Genomic DNA, 19,938 nt, shown 5'->3' with positions numbered 1-19,938 from the left:
GTGAACCGAGGACGTATCTTTCACGTGAATACTAATATATACATTCCCTAAAAGATACGTTAATCAACACGTATTTGCAACGTGAATTTCCCGAAAGATTTTATTGCTATTTAAGGTAAATAACACGTCTATTGAAGACGAGTTATTCACGTAATTTAAAGACGTATTTTCAATGTGACATTCCAACCAAATTTTCACGTAAAATTCACGTAAGCAATTTACGTATATTGGTGACAAATGTACCCAAAATTCACGTAATTAACACGTCGGTCTGTTTGCTGGGGTATTATGACCGATAATATTACCCGTACGCACGCCAATGGTGAATATAAAATTCTTAATTGTATGCCAAAAAAATGGCACTACGTTTTAAAACCCACCGAATTTGATCTGCATATCTCAACTGGTTTTAAAGCAATAAATAAATCGTCAGTTTGTAAAAAAACATTGAACATCCCGTATCTCGGAAACGAAGCGTTTGCGGACATATGCCCCGAAAATTACCCCTTAAAGTTCGTCGCACTTATTTAGAAACACCCTGTACTGATGACGAACATGCTCAGTTGTTAGTACCTAACTTTTTTATTATTCAACATAAGCGAATGAATCGAAAGATAAAATGTTAAGAAAACCTGAGGCTATAGTTGGGTTTTAATTTCAGTATTTTATAAATGCTAGAATAGTCCACAGGGTGATGCGAACTTTGAGAAAAAAACACAGTTTGATTCGTACACCCGGTATACAATGACAGTTTAACTGTCTAGCAACAATATTATTACATCGATATTGTCAATGGATAAGGCTATAATATGGTAAAAAATCACTTAAATCGGACAACAGGTTTAGGAACTTCAAAACATCAAAAATGACCAAATTTTTAGTGGATCGATTTTTTTGCACCGCAGTGTAGTTCGATTACACCTAACTTACCTTAGTACAAATGATCGCATAAAAAAGTTACAACCCTTTGAAGTTACAAAATGAAAATCTATTTTTTTCAGTATATCGAAAACTGTTTTTGAAGTTATACTTCTTTACGCTCGCGAGTGAAATTTTATAATGCCGGGCGCATGCGCACACAGACAGTATGTAGTTCGTTGCTAATCTTTCAAGATATGTATGTATCAGCGCTGTCAGCGCAAATAAGTCATTAAAAGGATATATTAGTGTTTTTAGTAAATGTATTATTTATTATAATTTTTGTGTCTTTGGATTTGTCTTCCTCGGGAATTAGATATTTTATAATATTAGTAAGTATATTATAAATATAAGTATTTTTGTAAACTTCAATTATTGGTCCATTTAATTTGTCAGTATGTATGAGAAATCTTTTAACCTGTCAAAGCAAAGGTAATATAGCTCAGTGGTCGAGCGTGTGATCGGAGATCGAGAGGTCCCGGGTTCAAATCCCGGACGATTTATATATTTTTTTTTAATTTTTGGTAGGTAATATTTTTAATAAAATTTTTTAAGAAGTGGTAGATAAGAAAGTTAGTTTAATATTTAAATAAAATACAAATAACCTGTTAAGTATATTTATTTCTTTGAAATTATATAATAGAAGTATAACTTCTTACGTGCGTACAAAGTACACACACATTTTTTTTTTATTGTTGAGATTTTATATTATTATTGAAAATGGATTGTGGCTTTCTTATGGCAGGAACATCTTAAAAAAAAGAATGTGTGTTTGTACTTTGTACGGACGTAAGAAGTTATACTTTAGGCCAGGGTAATAAGACAAAAATATACCCTGTTCGTGACACCTCAGCAGCCAGGGTACTGAAGCGTTTTTTCAACAAGTAATACCTATAGGAACAAATTGTAACTATTTCCTGCGTAGGATCTGGCGGCCATTTTTATTTATAAACAATTAACTGTCAAAAAATGGCATTTTTCCCTTTTTTTTTCAAATCAATGGAAAACAGTGAAACTTATGATTTTTTTAGTACAAATATCTTTGAGATTATGGAAAAAGCTTTAAAATGACATATTACAAAGTTTGATATACTCATTTATTGTTAATATAATTGCGAAAAAAGGTCGGAATTGCAAAAAAAATTATTTTCGCAATAACTGCTGTAAAAATTAGTGTAGGTACAGGTTTGAAATTTTTGTCAAATGAGGGTAATTTGGTGCTTAATATGTGATAAAAATTTCAAAGCGATTCATTCAATTGTTTAAATTTTATTCGAATTGTTTATCTCAGGGAGCATTTTTTTTGCAATAACATAAGTCAGAAAAAAATGACGTTAGAACCATTCCACAGGTGTCAAATGGAAGAGCATGAGCTATATTTTCAACTTGGTTTAAAGAAAGCGAATAAAAAATGCATTTATTAGTAATAAATAATTATGCAAAAGTATCGTAAATCTTTCCTTATAAACTTTTTGAAAAACTTTTTTCAAAAAAATTAACTTTTTCACCCTATTTTAAGTCCACAACTACCAAGTAATGTTATTTATATCATAATTGATAATAAAATGTAATTAATATATATAATTTCTTATATAACAAAATAAAAAGTTGATAAGGAAAGATTTACGATTCTTTTGCATAATTATTTATTACCAATTTTATTCGCTTTTTTTTAAACCAAGTTGAAAATATAGCTCCTACTCTTTCATTTGACACCTGTGGAATGGTTCTAGCGTCATTTTTTTCTGACTTATGTTATTGCAAAAAAAATGCTCTCTGTGATAAACAATTTGAATAAAATTTAAACAATTGAATGAATCGCTTTTAAATTTTTATCACATATTAGGCACAAAAGAACCCTTATATGACAAAAATTTCAAAGCTGTACACTAATTTTTACAACAGATATTGCGAAATTAATTTTTTTGCAATTCCGACCTTTTTTCGCAGTTATATTAACAATAAATAAGTATATCAAACTTTGTAATACGTCATTTTAAAGCATTTTCCATAATCTCAAAGATATTTGGTCTAAAAAAACTATAAGTTTCACTGTTTTCCATTGATTTAAAAAAAAAAGGGAAAAATGCCATTTTTTAACACTAAATTGTTTATAAATAAAAATGGCCGTCAGATCCTACGCAGGAAATAGTTACAATTTGCTCTTATAGGTACTACCTGTCGAAAAAACGCTTCAGTACCCTGGCTGCTCGAGTGTCATGGAAAAAACCGTATTACCCTGGACTACTTCTATTATATGATTTCAACGAAATAAATATATTTCGAACAGTGTATTTATATTTTATTTAAAGATTAAACTAATTTTAATACTTGCTACTTTTCAAACCTTTTCAAACATTTTTATTAAAACAATACCAAAAATTTAAAGAAAAAATAGAAAACACCCGGATTCGAACCGGGGACCTCTTGATCTCCATTCAAACGATCTACCACTTAGCTATACTCCTTTTATTTGTGCGGGTGCGGACTACAAGATTTCTCAGACATAGTGTCAAATAGACCAAGTGAAAAATAAAAATTCTTTAACTTTAAATATTACTTATTATCTTATTTCCGATAGCCGATAGGGGAGCCAATGCTGATTCGGATCACATTTTGGTGATAGGCGACATGACATTGAAGATACTTAAAGACAAAAACGACAGAAAGAAAATAAAGAGGTGGAATAGGTCAAAACTAAACACAGATAATGCAAACAGAAAATTCTGCACTAAGTTGTAAGAAAAACTACTAGTCCTAAAACCATCGGACATAGATGAAACATGGGAAGACATAAAAGATAGTATTTTAACAGCAGCAGAGGAGACGATAGGACTAATGAAAGACAATAAAAGAAAATATTGGTACGATGAAGAATGCGAGCAAGCTAGTAAAGGCAAGGACCAAGCAAGACACAGGTGGTTGGCCACAGGGAAACAAGAAGATCTCCTACACTATAAAGAGAAAAAGAAAGAGTCAGACAAATGTTGCAGAACTAAAAAGAAGAAATGGATTGAAGACTTACTACTGGAACTCGAATCTAATAGTAACGATAATGCAAGACTATATAAACACAAAAAAGCACATAATAAGAAAAAGATACCGGCACATATTGGAAAAAAGGAATGGGAAGCACACTATAGAGATTTGTTCAAAAAGAAAGGCGATGCTAAAAATGCAGAAAATGAAGAACAAACAGAAAATAGGAATGAAGAACAATCAGAGCCTCCCTCATACAACGAAGCATTGGCGACCATAAACAGATTAAAGACAAGGAAAGCAGCAGGACCAGACGACATTATAAATGAGTTCTTCAAGAAAGGGGGAGAGGAACTAGCCCACAGAATCCACAAGCTGATAGAACGAATATGGGAAGAAGAACGCATGCCGAACGACTGGAATTGCGGTCTGATAACACCAATCCCTAAAAAAGGTGACAAGACGAAATGCACTTACTACAGGGGAATCACGCTATTAAATACAATGTACAAAATATTAACTAATTTGATCAGACAAAGAATAGAAAAAGAAACGAGAACAAAAATAGGTGAATACCAACATGGATTGAGAGAAGGTAAGTCAACAATAGATGCAATACAAATTGTAACGCAAATCGTCGGAAAAAGTTACGAGCATGGAATAGATCTACATATACTGTTTATTGACTACAAGCAAGCCTTTGACAGTGTAATAAGGGAGGAGCTAATTAATCATATGAAGCAACTAGGCATTCAAGAAAAACTAGTAATAAGTCTCACGAAAATGACGATGAAGGAATCCAATGCACGAATCTTAACAAGGGAAGGCCCGTCAGATGAAGTACAAATGGAGGTAGGTGTCAGACAGGAAGACTCCCTATCAACAACATTATTTAACATTGTCATAGAGGGTGCAGTAAGAGCAGCCAAAATTAGGGGAACAATTATCGAATCGTCAGCCCAACTGATAGCGTATGCAGACGATATTGCACTGGTTACTAGAGATTTAAAAACCATGCAGAATATAATATTAATACTAGATAAAGAAGCAAAGAAGAGAGGGCTAGTAATAAACCAAAGCAAAACGAAATACCTCAAGTGCTCAAGAGAGAATACGAACATCGAGGAAGAAAGTTAGCTTGGAGCATATACATTTGAAAGAGTACACCGTTTCAAATATTTGGGAGTGATGGTGAATGACAGAAATGATAGAACGGATGAAATATATGAACGTATCCTACTGGGTAATAAAACCTATTGGAACTACCAAAAATTCTTGAAAGAAAAACACATTAGTAAGACAACCAAATTAAAAATTTACAAGACTGCAATCAGGCCAGCGATCACCTATGGTGCAGAGAAGATGTGCCTAACATAAAAAGATGAAATGAGATTAGAAATCTTAGAGAGAAAGATAATTCGACGAATAATGGGACCGGTGAGGATAAGTGTAGGCTAATTTAGAAGATTAACAAATGAAGAAATTAAAGAAGTTATCCAGGGTGAAGACATAATCAAGTTCGTGAAGGCGCAGAGGCTCAGGTGGCTGGGACACACAGAAAGAGCTAACCCAGACTCTACGCTAAAGCGAATAACTGGCTGGAGACCAACAACAAAGAGACCAAAGGGAAGACCCAAAACAAGATGGGGAGATCAAGTCTTAGGAGACATAAAGAAGCTGAGAATCTACAATTGGAAGGAGCGTTGTAAGGACTGGAAAGAATGGAGGAAAGTTGTAGACAAAGCCAAGTCACACAGGCTGCTATAATAATAAAAGACAACAGCGGACTGATTCTCCGCAACAAATAAATCAGAGAGCACAAAAGGGCGGCAAACACTCCGCCAGGAGTGAATAAGCCATGATGATGATGATGATCTTATTCCCGAGGTAGACAAATCCAAAGATACAAATATTAAAATAAATATATTTACTGAAAATACTACTATATTGTTTTCACATATTTTTTGGACTATAATACATACATAGTAACTTAAAACATTTAGCAACGAACTCCATACTGTCTGTGTGCGCATGCGCGCAGAATAATAAAAATTCACTACCAATCGCGCCTAAAAAGTAACGGCGAAATTTATGCACCCCATTAAAATTTTTGGGGGTTTTGTTCCCTTAGACCTCCCTCCCAGATGTTTGTGTACGTTCCAATTAAATTATTATTGTGCTACCATAAGTTAACAATGTTTTTAAAACTTTTTGCCTCTTAGTAATTTTTAGGTATGCCAGCTTTTATCGAAATGCGGCTTCTTTTTTAAAATATTTCAAAATTTCTGAATACCTTGCAAAATGTAAATTTAAATAAATTTTCGCACTATTACTAGGTCTCTTATTTAACTATTAATCTATTTAATATCTATTTAATAATCTTACTTTACTATTTACAAATTTGTGGTGGATTTTACAAATTTTCAAAATATATCGATAAAAACAGTTTATGATATATTGTAAAAAATCGATTTGAATTTTGTAACTTCAAAGGGCTGCAACTTTTTTATAATAAGTACACATAAGGTAAAGTAGGTTCAATCAAACCATTTTTGATCCCAGATTATGTGATTTAGTATATGACCTACCTTTTTGTCTTTTTTTAAGATGACTGCAGGTCTGATTTTTTATTTTATGTATTTTATCAAAAAATATATTTCTGCTTTTTTACAATTATATTCCCCATTTCTCCAACTATTTTTTGGAATTTTCCCCATTTTTTAGACTTTAAAATAGATCAAATCAAGGTTTTTTTTTATAGGTTATATATTATAGGTATATAGTTTGAAGTAAATGAGATTTATGTATATAGGAGAAACAGAATGCATAAAACTAAAAGGATAAATTCACCAAGGAGACTCGCTCAGCCCATTGATATTCAATATCAGTGGCGGCTGGTCTGTAAGTGAAGGGGGAGGTCATATCCGGTGGTTCAAGATTTTTTTGGAAAAACAAGACCTACAAATCCCATTTTAAATAATTTCTTATTCCATCATCTGTATTGGTTTCTTATAACTTATTTTGCAATATGTTGTTTAAATTTAAGCGTATCTTTATTTGACAAATAAATATGAAATAAGTAAAAGGAACAAGTCTTCATTACTAATTTTCAAATAAATCAGATAAATAGTATGATATAATATGTAATTATAACAGCCAGAATATCAACAAACTACTTAAACTCAAAACCTAAAATAGATAAAAACTTACATTTTTATGCGGATTTAAAAAGTAAATCGATTCTTCTGGCCTTAGATTTTGCGAAATGATCGATCACTTGCTCGTTGAAATTTGTGATCCTTCGAATTAAAGATTTCTCCATAGTTACCATAGCTAAAGCACACAACCTGTCCTCTCCCATAGTATTTCTTAAAAACGTCTTATGCGTTTTAACGTAGAAAAGCAACGTTCACTTTCCACTGTAGTCATCGGCAAAGTACATAAAACGTTCAATAATTTTACACATTCAGAAAAGGTATCACATAAATTGTTATTTATGAGTAACTGTAGAATTGAAATAATCCCTCTGTTTTTATCAAAATCTTCACGATCATACATCACTTCAAACGTTCATTAAAATTTAATTTCATTTGGCGTTGGAGTTCATTTATACTAACCACTACCGACATTTTATAAAAATCTATAATAAAATAATATTAATCTCACGAACGCACTTAACTTAACTTTGTAAATTCCGAACTAATCTTACTCCCTGCGTAGATAGTCACGTCTCAACCGTAGATAAGATAGAAACTGAGAGATTTTAGTCTCAACAACGAAAACGATACCTACGGTCTACGGTCAATGACCACGATTTGGTACCAACTTGCATATAAGTGCGTATTTTCGTGAACGTTCGGATTCCCAGTGCTGTATTCTCACAGTGAGGTCAATAAATTTCTTGACCATCGTGAATGTTCGTATTTAGCTGTTTAAGAGTAATATTGCGGTAGTTTCAGTCAAAGATAAATTTGGCTTTTCGGTACCGTCAAACAGCTCGTATTTCATGTTTATTTATGGGTAATCTTTTGGCGGCATCTTTGTCGCTATATTTTACAACAACAAAATGACTGAAAAGTCAATACAATAAAAGCAAAATTTAACTTTGAACGATACTATTGTATTCCGAACATTTTTAACACAGAAAATTTTCTTTTTTTAAGGAAATAATTGTATTAAAATCGTTTGATTGTACAATTATTACAGGGAGGTCATTGACCAATTGACCTAAAGGGATAACCGCCACTGTTCAATATGGTGATGAATCAAATAATTCACGAAGTAAGAAAACGACATGGATACCACATGGGAACGCATAAAATCACGATATTATGCTTTGCCGATGATCCAGTACTAATTGCTGATAATGATGATGACCTACAAAGGAAGGTCAACATCTTCAATATCACAGCACAAGCAGCAAAAGCAGCAAGAGTAAATGGTTGCCTCCGAGAAACCAAATGGAGAAACAAATATCGGACCACGGAAAGCAAACTAAAATTATACAAGATAAGAGTATGGCCAATCCTAATATGTGCAGCGGGAACAAAGACCGATATAAGAGAGACGAAACAACAAATCAACAATATCGAAAGCATTAAGATCAATAGAGGGCATATCATTAAGTGACAGACAAAGCAACAGAAGTATACACGAACAATGCAAAATTCAAAATATTAACAGGTGGATAAAAACAAGAAAAAAAACTTAAACGAACACGTAAGCCGAATGGGACCAAATAGATTAGCGAACATCTGTAAAAACAACAAGCCATACAGCAGAAGGAAGGCCGTTGGAAGGCCGCCGAAAAGGTAGAAAGATAGTATACAGTCAACAACAAGTGAAACAGAATAAGAGGCAGACAAACAGGAGTAATCCTAGTCGCACGAAGAAGAAGAAGACCTTCGATAGAAGATGAAACTTAAAAAAGAAGCAGTAAAGAAGAAGAAGAAGAAGAAGAAGAAGAAGATGTTGCCATGGTAACTTTAAAACACTCGCGTTTTTGAAAGTTGAATTTAAATACGCTGAGGCGTACGTTAAATAAGCAAAATGGGTTAGGTACCAATAAAAAATAATATAGGTAATACACTCTTAAATGCCGTGCTGTTGCTAAAAATTTGTAAGTGTAAAAAGTGCTAAAAGTTGAGTTATAAGTTTTTTATGCCTGGTTGCACCAACAAATCTTAGGCTCCAGCTTAGCTAAGCTCAGCTTATAGATCCATAATTTTCGATTTTTATCTAAGCACGTTTTAACTGAGACGAAATATAAGATGCAATCCACGTGATTGATCTTAGGCTCAATGGTGCAACGCATATGTTTAGTAAGCGGAGCTTAACGCCCGTCTTAAGTTTAAGATATGTTGGTGCAATCAGGCATTAGTTATTCAAATTTTTCAAAAGTTGGAATTGCCACCGCACATCTTGATTTTTGAAGTTATTCTTCTTTTGGCGCGGTTGAAAGTAAAATTTTATAAATCTGCGCGCATACGCACACAGACAGTATGGCGTTTAGTTGCTAATCTTTCAAAATAGGTATTGTTATGATCTGCTTTCTATTACTTTTATATTAATTATTATTTACTTGATCAATTATTTAATTAACGCAAATCATACATAAAAATTAAGAAAGAATCTCAGGGTGCCTTTTTATAATATAAAAAAAATATCTAAATTATCTTATATTATACTTATCTTCTCTCGTGGTTTCAGTATCTCTTAGTTAATCCTTATGGGGATAAAATAGGAAAAGGAAATAAATAGAAAAATCATAAATAAAAACATACAATTACCTTTATTATCAAAAGCAATGTTCTGTAAAGGACATCGCACACATCTTATGGAAAATATAATGTCACTCAAATTCAATAAAATTTATACGATTAGATTCGTTTTAATATAACGATCAATTCTTATCATTGCGCCAACTCTTAATTATGATTAATTACGGCGCAAATTGCAATTAAAGTTTATCGAAATCACATTTTTGGAGTCCATAAAATGTTAGTTTACAATCATTATTGCTCTGAGTGCTATTCATAACAGCTTAAATCCCGCTGGGCATAAGCGGATTAGTGAAACTAATCCGCTGATTTATGGAGTACCGAAAATCTGGGTATTTTAAAATATTTTTTCTCTCTCTAACTTATGTACCCACCCATTTGATTTCAGATTTATTTATATCAATTTCTGCTCTTATTTTTGAAAATAGAGAGTTGGCGCAATGATAAGATTTGATCGCTAATTTAAAACGAATCTATTGGTATAAATTTTATTGAATTTGAGTGACATTATATTTTCCATAAGATGTGTGCGATGTCCTTTATCAATTAAATTCTGTGGGCATAACTTTCCAAAAGAAACTTTTACCATATAAATTAATCTAATTCAAACAAATATTTATCGCTTTGTTCTTGATACCATTAATAAACCCAGCTAAACAAACAAATTTGGTATTCGCAAAATTACTTACACTTCCTATTAAATTTTTGAAATGTTGGAATCTTAAATTCATATGATTTTACGTAAAAAAATTAACTTCTAATTATAAAAGAAATCTATCACATAGGTTATTGACTGACCTTTTTGATTCACACACAATGATGTCTCCTCTTGACCCAAACAGCTCCTCCTTGTTGATTATGTTAGGCTACCAATCAAAGCCCTCTCCGTTCTCAGCAAACAATCCCGCAGGAAACCAGCAACTATTTCTCCAAAACACAAGCCAGGCTTCCTTTGACCAGGACTCGTTCAATAAACTCCAAATCTCTCTCCTCTCTTTCTCTCAACAATAATCTCCTGAGACCCAAGTATCTTTTTTACTTGGTGTCACAAATAATTTTAATAACGATAATTCTTGTAACTTACTCTCTTGGACTTTACAGAATCAAAGAGGTATTTCTTCTCGATTTGATTTGTCTCTCTTTCCACTTTTCAGCTACTCTCACTTATCAAACACAACCACTAGTACTTGCTTCTGAACTACTCACGAAAACTTTTGACTGCTCCTCTCGGCTGCCGGTAACACAATGATCTTTTCTTTTCCAAACTGTCTCAACATTCCAACAAAACTTTCCCCATTCCAAATTTCCAAGCCAATCAGAAACATTTCTCTCTCCCCATTCTTTTTTTCATTCGAAACACCCACTCATAATTTCAAAAATATTCCTACCATCATAACAAATTTCTTTCGGGAAATTCTACAAAATTTACTCGGGGTTAAACAAAAAGAGATTAAAATTCCAAACTTTCTTTACCTTAATTTTCTAAGAACTAATAATTACATCTACCTGTGGTTCTACATTTTCCGTAAACAATCTGTTTAAAATAATAATCCTAAATAACTTTCACTTCACTTTTATTTACAAATGTTTTTAATATTCTTCTTGGAAAGATTCATTAAGGAGAAACCACCTTGCGTGAAAGCTAACTTCTAATAAATATTTACAAATCAATATACAGGGTGTATCAAATTTATGTGCCGGCGATATATTAAAAAATTAGATTTTTATTCTATCTTTGATTGCCAAATTGATACACAATAGTATGTATGTATATTATGTAGATATCAGCGCAAATAAGTCATTAAAAGAATATTAGTGTTTTTAGTAAATCTATTTATTTATTATAATTTTTGGATTTGTCTTTCTCAGTAGTAAGATAATAAAATAAATTATGCAGGTATAACATTTTTATATGTCTATTTGTCACCGTGTTGTGTAATTATATCCGAAACTTACATGTCCCTTCAAGTGGCTCGCTGGCGTAGTTGGTAGAGCGGTGGGTCAGAGAACGGAAGCACACGGAAGGTCGCGGGTTCCAATCCTGGACGATTCATATTTTTTTTTTTAATTTTTGGTTGTTTTAATAAAAAATTTTTGAAAGTAGTAGATAAGAAAGTTAGTTTAATATTTAAATGAAATACAAATAACCGGTTAAGTATATTCACTTCGTTGAAATTATATAATAGAAGAATAACTTCTTACGTGCGTACAAAGTACACACACATTCTTTTTTTAATTTCACTTATATTAATTGAAATAAAATATTTTTAGGTTGTTTCCAATGGAAAAAAAGACAAATCAAAGACTGACAGAATGTTAATATCAGTCTCACTAGAAGACTATAACGATGAACTTCCTATTTTCGAGAAAGAATCATACACAACAGAAATAAATGAGACTGTTGCGAACGGCACTCAAATACTATACACCCATGCAACAGACAGAGATGCAGAAGATTTCGAACTGAAGTAAGTATTATTTTGCAATGTCAGCTATTCCCTGTGAGCTTCGCTGGTATCGCCACCTAGCGGATGACTAGTATAACTTCGGTTGGAAATTTAAAGACAAATGTTGTTCTGAAGCTATTTTCTTGTGGCATTTTTACAATTTTAACTATTTATAATGGAAAATAAGCCACAATATTATTAAAAAATGATTTTTATTAACGTTTCGACGCCCAAATCGGGTGCCGTTGTCAAAAATGTATTTTGACAACGGCACCCGATTTGGGCGTCGAAACGTTAATAAAAATCATTTTTTAATAATATTGTGGCTTATTTCCCATTATAAATAGTTAAAAGTTTAAAGACAAAATAAAAAAAAGCAAATAATTGTTTCAAACTTATTATTTAATTCGTATCGTGTAATAATTTACAACGCAAAGGAGTAATTAAATTGTAATCGATAATTAAAGTAAGTACAGACTTTTTTTTGGCTTGGACTATATTATTATTCATTATGATTATTTTTAAGATTTTGCTTATCGTTTTGAAGTTATGTTGCAGCTAATATCAGAAAACATTTATTCTGCAAAAGATTATAACAATTTAACAGAATAACAGTATGTATAATACTTACATAAAAATTAAATTATCCACTTATTACATTTAAATAAACAATTAAGAGCGTAAACGTAAAAAATTTGACCAACGCTTTTTTAATGCATTAATTTTGCTTCTCTCTGAAAACTTCTATAATGTTTATTTTAATAAGTTATAGGGGTGAAAAAGACGAGGAAATTGAGTGTGATTTTTTATTTCAAATATATCTTTCAAAAAAACTTTTTGTTTATTCTATTTCAGCCCTCGCAAATAATGCAAATTGTTTGCTTAACGACAGGAAATCTGTAAAATACACAGTTACTATTGTAACCAGTATTTTAAGACTGTTTAATACAACAACTTTCGTGAGCCACTTAATAAAAATTATATGCAAATCTTAATGCAGCAGAACGTCAAATTTCCAATAAAAGTTCACTGACTTGTCACTACTGGCGCTCGCGAACTTTTAATTATCCCCTCTACCTACGAGCTCACAGCGGAGAACAGTCAGATATGGTTCGTACAGTATAAATTCCGATGCACGTCATCCGCGTCGTAGCAAGTGACGTCACAGGATACCAACAAAAATAATTATTTAAGTCGTAGGTCTGCTTCTTCTCAAAATCTTTTAGCCAAGTACATTAGAATTACAGCCACTAGGAATATTTTATTATAGAAATAATATTTGAAGATTTCTATTGATGTAAACTTAAAGAAATACACCATAATTTGTTTCATTTAATTTGTATAAGTGGACTGTAAAGTGTTTTTATAAAGCACATTTGTCCGGATCACACCTTCACTCTGATCGAACGAAGGTGACATTTTGGGTTAAATTGGTAAGGCTTATTTGACAGTTGTGGTATTGATACTTTAGGGGCCGGTTGTTCGAACGCTAATCAAAAATGGAATCAACTGATCATTATCAAATATTTAATTACTGTCACCAACTGTCAATGTCAACTTTAATTGGGTTGCTGAAAACATAATTGATTACAATTATGAGATTAATTGATTAGTTAATCAATTATGTTAATAATTGTTATGTTAATTAATAATTAATAATTGATTACAATCAACTGATTGGCGTACGAACAACGGATTTTGTTATTTGATGATTGTTAAGGAGACTTGATCAACTTCTTGATTAGCTTTCGAACAACCGGCCCTAGGTTTGTTTTTCTTATTATATCTAATTATATCGTTTCTATCTATATATAATTATAACATATTTTTTATAATAATATAAATATAATATGCAGTAAGCATCATGCTACTAAATACATGGGTAGGTACCCGTACCCATATGGACTAATCCGGTCCGTTCTCAGATGTGACTTTCATCCCTTTCGTGTTACTGTCAAGAAACTATTTAAAATAATTGCTTTTCTATACAAAAAATACATTAATTAATAGTATTGCTACTCTGCTTTAAAATAACTTTATTCAAACACCAAGAATATTATGTACATTACTTTAAAACTTCTAGGGCCGGTTGTTCGAACGCTAATCAAAAATGGAATCAACTGATCATTATCAAATATTTAATTACTGGCACCAACTGTCAATGTCAACTTTGTTTGGGTTGCTGAAAACATAATTGATTACAATTATGAGATTAATTGATTAGTTAATCAATTATGTTAATAATTGTTATGTTATATAATAATTAATAATTAATTAATCAATCAATTATGTCAATTATCATAATGATAATTAACATAATTAATTACAAGTAACTGATTGGCGTACGAACAACGGATCTTGTTATTTGATGGTTGTTAAGGGGACTTGATTATAATCAACTTCTTGATTAGCGTTAGGACAACCGACCTAAACTTTTACAACTTTAACAAAATGACAACTATAAACGTCAAATACAGCTGATTTATTATTTGTCAACTTTCTATGTTAATATTCCGTTTATATATGTACATTTTCTTACGTTCTAAACGTCACTAGACATAAAAATATACATTGCAACAAGTGAAGGGTCCAGGACTGTAATAGCTCAATGTTCCTGTGTATCTAGTAGGGTGGCGGTTACTGTACATATATTTTTCTTTTTAGAATGAATATAGTTGGAACTTATGCTGAGAATAGGCTAAGTATTGATAAAGATGGAAATATTAAAGTAAAGGTAGTCAATGCCTTCGATTACGATGTCTTAAATTCTGTGTATTTCCAAGTAACCGCAACAGATAAGGTTAATCATGTGACTAGAGTACCAGTAACGATTAACATTTTGGATGTTAATAATAAAGCTCCCGTAATAAATCAAGTAAGAAATTAATGAAACTACCTAAAAAATTTATCTATCTATCAAGCTATACGCTCCCGAGGAAACTGAAGCTGTTTTCACTTGAAGATCTTTTTGTGGGGGATCATCCCATTCTGAGTTTAGTTTTACACCGGCGGAAATGAGGTCAATTTTGTTACTCGGGGGTTTTTGGGTCGCTGAAAACGAATATGACATCGGAAGTGATCTCTAGAGTACCTGGTGCCCAGGGTACCTACTGTTTACCTCGTCTTCTGGAGTTTTCGGCAAATTCATTAAAAAAATTAGTCAAAAATCATTACTCAGGGGGTTTTTGGGGTCGCTGACGACGAATAAGACATCTTCGGTGTACCTGGTGTCTAGGGTACCTACTGTTTATCTCGTGACTTATGATTTTTGACTAGTTTTTAACCCGCCGTTACACGCGTCTTCTATTGTGACGTGGTTGCACGCGTATGAGCGTCGCCCTCACCTACATAAGTTCGACTTATTTCGAGGAAGAATGAATGTCAACATGTATAATATAAAATGGGTTGTACTCTCATATTATAGAAAGTCTCGTAAACCAATTTTTTTATTAATTTAACAAAACAAAAGTAAAAATAATATACATAGATCAAAAGCAAGTTTTCTTAATTTTCAATTTCAGCAAGCCACTGAAGAAATTAACGTTCTTTACGCGAATTCATTTTACTAAAAATACAAATTAAAATTAACAACTGTTCTGAAGCTATTTCTTTGTGGTATTTATGTAATTAACTATTAATATTTTATTATTAATATTTATTATTATTTTAATATTAACTATTAATTATTAATATTTTGTATTTTGATAATGACGTCCGAGGTGGATTTCGAAACGTCAATAAAATCAATTTTTCAAGTTAAATTGTGGCTTATTTCCCAATTAGAATAGGTAAATTTAAAAATGGGTTCTTAACCAGTGGCGCACCTAGAATTTTCCTCTGGGGGGGAGGGGGGTTAGCTTGGGAACCGAAAGTTTTTTGTATTATTTGTGAAAGACAAGTTACATTTTCCTACTTTCTTTTATATATATTTCTATATGCTCTGGGTGGGATTTTAACCCCCAAACCCCCCGCTCGGTGTGCCACTGTTCCTAACCTAATTCAAACAATAATATTTTAATTAAACCTACCTAAATATTAAATAAAAACCTAAAAGTTTCTTTGAGATAACAGAAAAAGTGATTTCACCGTGATTGCACGCGCAGTGAGGAATTCCCTCACTTAAAGAGTCTCTTCTTTCAACTATCACACAGCACACTGACCGCCTGAAATATTCTATAACTATTTCATACCCTCTCAGGAACCATGCTAAAGGCATTCCTGGGTGCTTAAGGTTATCGTATTAGTTTACACAATTTCATTGGTTATAAACAAATATGGTGAGGGATTCCCTCATAGCGCGTGTAATGGCGGGTTAAATACATTTGCCGAAAAGTCCAGTGTACGAGGTAAACAGTAGGTTCCGTGGGCACCAGTTACTCCAGAGATCACTTTCGTCAGAGACCCCAGAAAGCACCGAGTAATGAATTTTGACTAATTTTTTTAATGAATTTGTCGTAAACTCCAGAAAACGAGGTAAACAGTAGGTACCCTGGGTACCAGGTGCTCCGTAGATCACTTCCGATGTCATATTCGTCGTCAGCGACCCAAAAACACCCGAGTAATGATTTTTGACTAATTTTCTAATGAATTTGCCGAAAACTCCAGAAGACGAGGTAAATAGTAGATACCCTGGGCACTAGGTACTCCGGGGATCACTTACGACATTATATTCGTTTTCAGCGACCCGAGAAACCACTGAGTAACAAAATTGAACTCATTTGCGCCGATAATTGACGAGTTCTAAATTTTTTTTATTGTCTCTTTGAGGTGCACTTTAAGAATTAATTTTTTGTATGCAGTTTTTCAATATTATCTCATGGCTAGGGATCACAAAGTTTCCTGGCGCATTCACGAATCGAATGCAAAAAGAATTATTAATATCCGTCTTGTCGTTTTTTTTCGGAGGTAAGGCTGATTTTAGTGCTTTATTGCTTCGTCTATTAATTTTCAGTTATTTTATGTTAAATCTCTTTCTATTAATATACAGTGTGTCCACGGTTGGGGTGCCCAAGAGGAAAAACTTTTTTATTTTCAATTTTAGCGAAAAATGTCATTCTTCATAAAAAGTTTTGCTTGTTTTAAAACGGCATAAAATGAAATAAAATTCAAGATTTTCAAAATCTGCTTAATTTTGTAGCCAATTTTATCTAAATCCCTATAAATTTTTGCACTAAGTTCGAAATAATAACAATAATCTAGTGATGCCAAGCTACAATGTAGGTTAGTAAGTTATCAACTCCGATAAATTATTTGCAAATTGTCATTTCTTTGACAGTTTTAAGCGTTCAACAAAGAATTTATCTTGTGAACTATCATTATTGATCAATAGTCTAGTAAAATAAAATTACACTACATGTAAAACAAAATGTAAATTCGTACAGGTTGAAACAAATTTTATATCAAAGTTTAGGTGGGTACAAAAGATATTTTCAAGAAAGTATCCAAATCACACAAGGGGATCATTCTTTAAATAATTAAAAAGGGGTCATTTTTGCAAAAAAATTACTTTTTTAACTGCTGAGGCCATTAAATTACTAATGAAGGTCTATAGGATTATAGTCCGCAAAGTTGAAGGGTTAGTCTTTCACATATAACTTACTAAATTAAATTTGACCCCCTATTTATTTAAATAATTATACATGAAAATTTAAAAACAAATTTGCAAAAAAATATTTTTAGCCTTTTAAATAAGCACTATAAAATATCTTATTTTACAGGAGAAGTTGCACTATGTTATCAGTATTAACCAAAAAAAAATTAGTCCAAAAATATTTAATATTTTTTGAGATATTGAATTTGTTTATTAAATGTTACTCTATTTTCAATTGCAAAAACGCGGTTGTTGCCAAAGAAATATTCACCTGTATTAAATCTTATTAGTTTTATTTTTATATATGTTTTCGATAAATGTATTGATAAATTCAAATTTCAATTAAACTTCCCCCTAAAATGACATTTGAAAATTATTCAAATTTGTTTATAATTTGTTTTTTTAATGACGTCGCGGGGATTAAATATTTTGAAATGCCGTTTCGATAATTCGGTTTCTGGGAATTTTTCACTAATTAACAAATTTTTTTGTCTTTTTTTCCTCTTCTTTTTTTTCATGGAGTTATATTACTACGGGCCCTTTTAGGGTTAAGTTTCATTAAGAATGTCGAATCTCTAAGTTATAGATTCTAGACCTAAAAATATTAAGATTGGTCTAAAATCACTTAAATAAAATGTGGCTGGTTACTGAGTTACAGGGTGTTTAATTTAAAAATTAAAAATTATTTTTACCAAGTACTTTCAAACTATTTGACGCATCCTTATCATACTTGTGGGTACTATACAGTCTACTAAATTGTGACAAATAAAAGCTTCTAGCTACTACCAGAAGCGTACGACAGGGGATAGTTAATGGTTGACCCTTTCCAAATTCTACGCCACTGAGGGAATTACTATTTTAGCGAAATTTTTCGATTCTCCAATACTTTATATGTAAATAATATACTCTTTACTGGTAACGATTAAGTCATTAGTTTTCGAGATATTGGACGTTAAAAATGAAACGGCATAGTTATTTTGATTCATTCATTCATTCATTTTAAACTTCCAATATCTCTCAAACTGATGACTTTATCGATACCAATAAAGTTATTTACATACAAAGTATTGGAGAATCGAAAAATTTTGTTAAAATAGTAATTCACTCAGTGGCGTAGAATTTGGGAAGGGTCAATCATTCACTATTCCCTGTCGTACGCCTCTGGCACTAGCTAGAAACGTTTATTAATCACAGTTTAGTAGGGTGTATAATAGCCACACTTTCTGCCAAGTACGATAAGGATACGTTAAATAGTTTTAAAGTAATTGGTAACAATAATTTTTAAATTTTTAAATAAAACACCCCGTAACTCAGTAAGTAGCCACATTTTATTTAAGAGATTTTAGTTAAATCTTAATATTTTTAGGTCTACAATCTAGATCTCATAGACTCGACACTCTTAATAAAATTTAACCCTAAAAGGGCCCGTAGTAATATAACTCCAAGGAAAAAAAGAAGAAAAAAAAACGACAAAAAAATTGTGTTAATTAGTAAAAAATTCCCAGGAACCCAATTATCGAAACGGCATTTTAAAATACTTAATCCCCGCGACGTTATTAAAAAAACAAATTATAAACAAATTTGTATGATTTTCAAATGCCATTTTAGGGGGGAGTTTAATTGAAATTTGAATGTATACAATTGTCGACAATATACATAAAAATAAAAATAATGAGATCTTAAGCAGGTGAATATTTCTTTGGCAACAACCGCGTTTTTGCAATTGAAAATATAGTAACATTTAATAAACAACTTCAATATCTCAAAAAATATTAAATATTTTTTGACCAATTTTTTTTTGCTTAATACTGGTAACATAGCTCAACTTAGTCTGTAAAATAAGATATTTTATAGTGCTTGTTTAAAACGTTAAAAATAATTATTTGCGAATTTGTTTTTTAAGTTTTATATACAATTATTTAAATAAATAGGGGGTCAAATTTAATTTAATAAGTCTTATGTGAAAGATTTACCCTTCAGCTTTGTAGAAAAAAATCCCATAGAACTTCATTGATAAGTGAATTACCTCAGCAGTTAAAAAAGTATTTTTTTTTTTGCAAAAATGACCCCTTTTTAATTATTTAAACAATGATCCCCTTGTATGATTTGGATACTTTCTTGAAAATATCTTTTGTACCCACCTAAACTTTGATATAAAATTTGTTTTAACCTGTACGAATTTACATTTTGACTTTTTTTTATTTTATTAGGCTACAAGATTTTG

The 19,938-nt window shown here is 31.6% G+C and overlaps 1 protein-coding gene across 2 annotated transcripts in view; it reads left to right on the top strand.

Annotated features, from left to right (window-relative positions):
• Positions 1-19,938, top strand: part of LOC114325122 (cadherin-23) — a 232,050-nt gene that overhangs the window by 100,195 nt on the left and 111,917 nt on the right. For both annotated transcript variants that reach the window (XM_050650944.1, XM_050650945.1), the window contains exons 11-12: positions 11,949-12,145; positions 14,789-14,999. In XM_050650944.1, the coding sequence (XP_050506901.1) occupies positions 11,949-12,145; positions 14,789-14,999 (408 nt within the window). The remainder of the gene's footprint in view (positions 1-11,948; positions 12,146-14,788; positions 15,000-19,938) is intronic.

The sequence above is a fragment of the Diabrotica virgifera genome, chromosome 5, assembly GCF_917563875.1.
Source record: "Diabrotica virgifera virgifera chromosome 5, PGI_DIABVI_V3a".
Taxonomy (NCBI): Eukaryota; Metazoa; Arthropoda; class Insecta; order Coleoptera; family Chrysomelidae; genus Diabrotica; species Diabrotica virgifera.
Note: the sequence above shows the minus strand (reverse complement) of the source record. Positions and strands in the feature narration are given on the sequence as shown.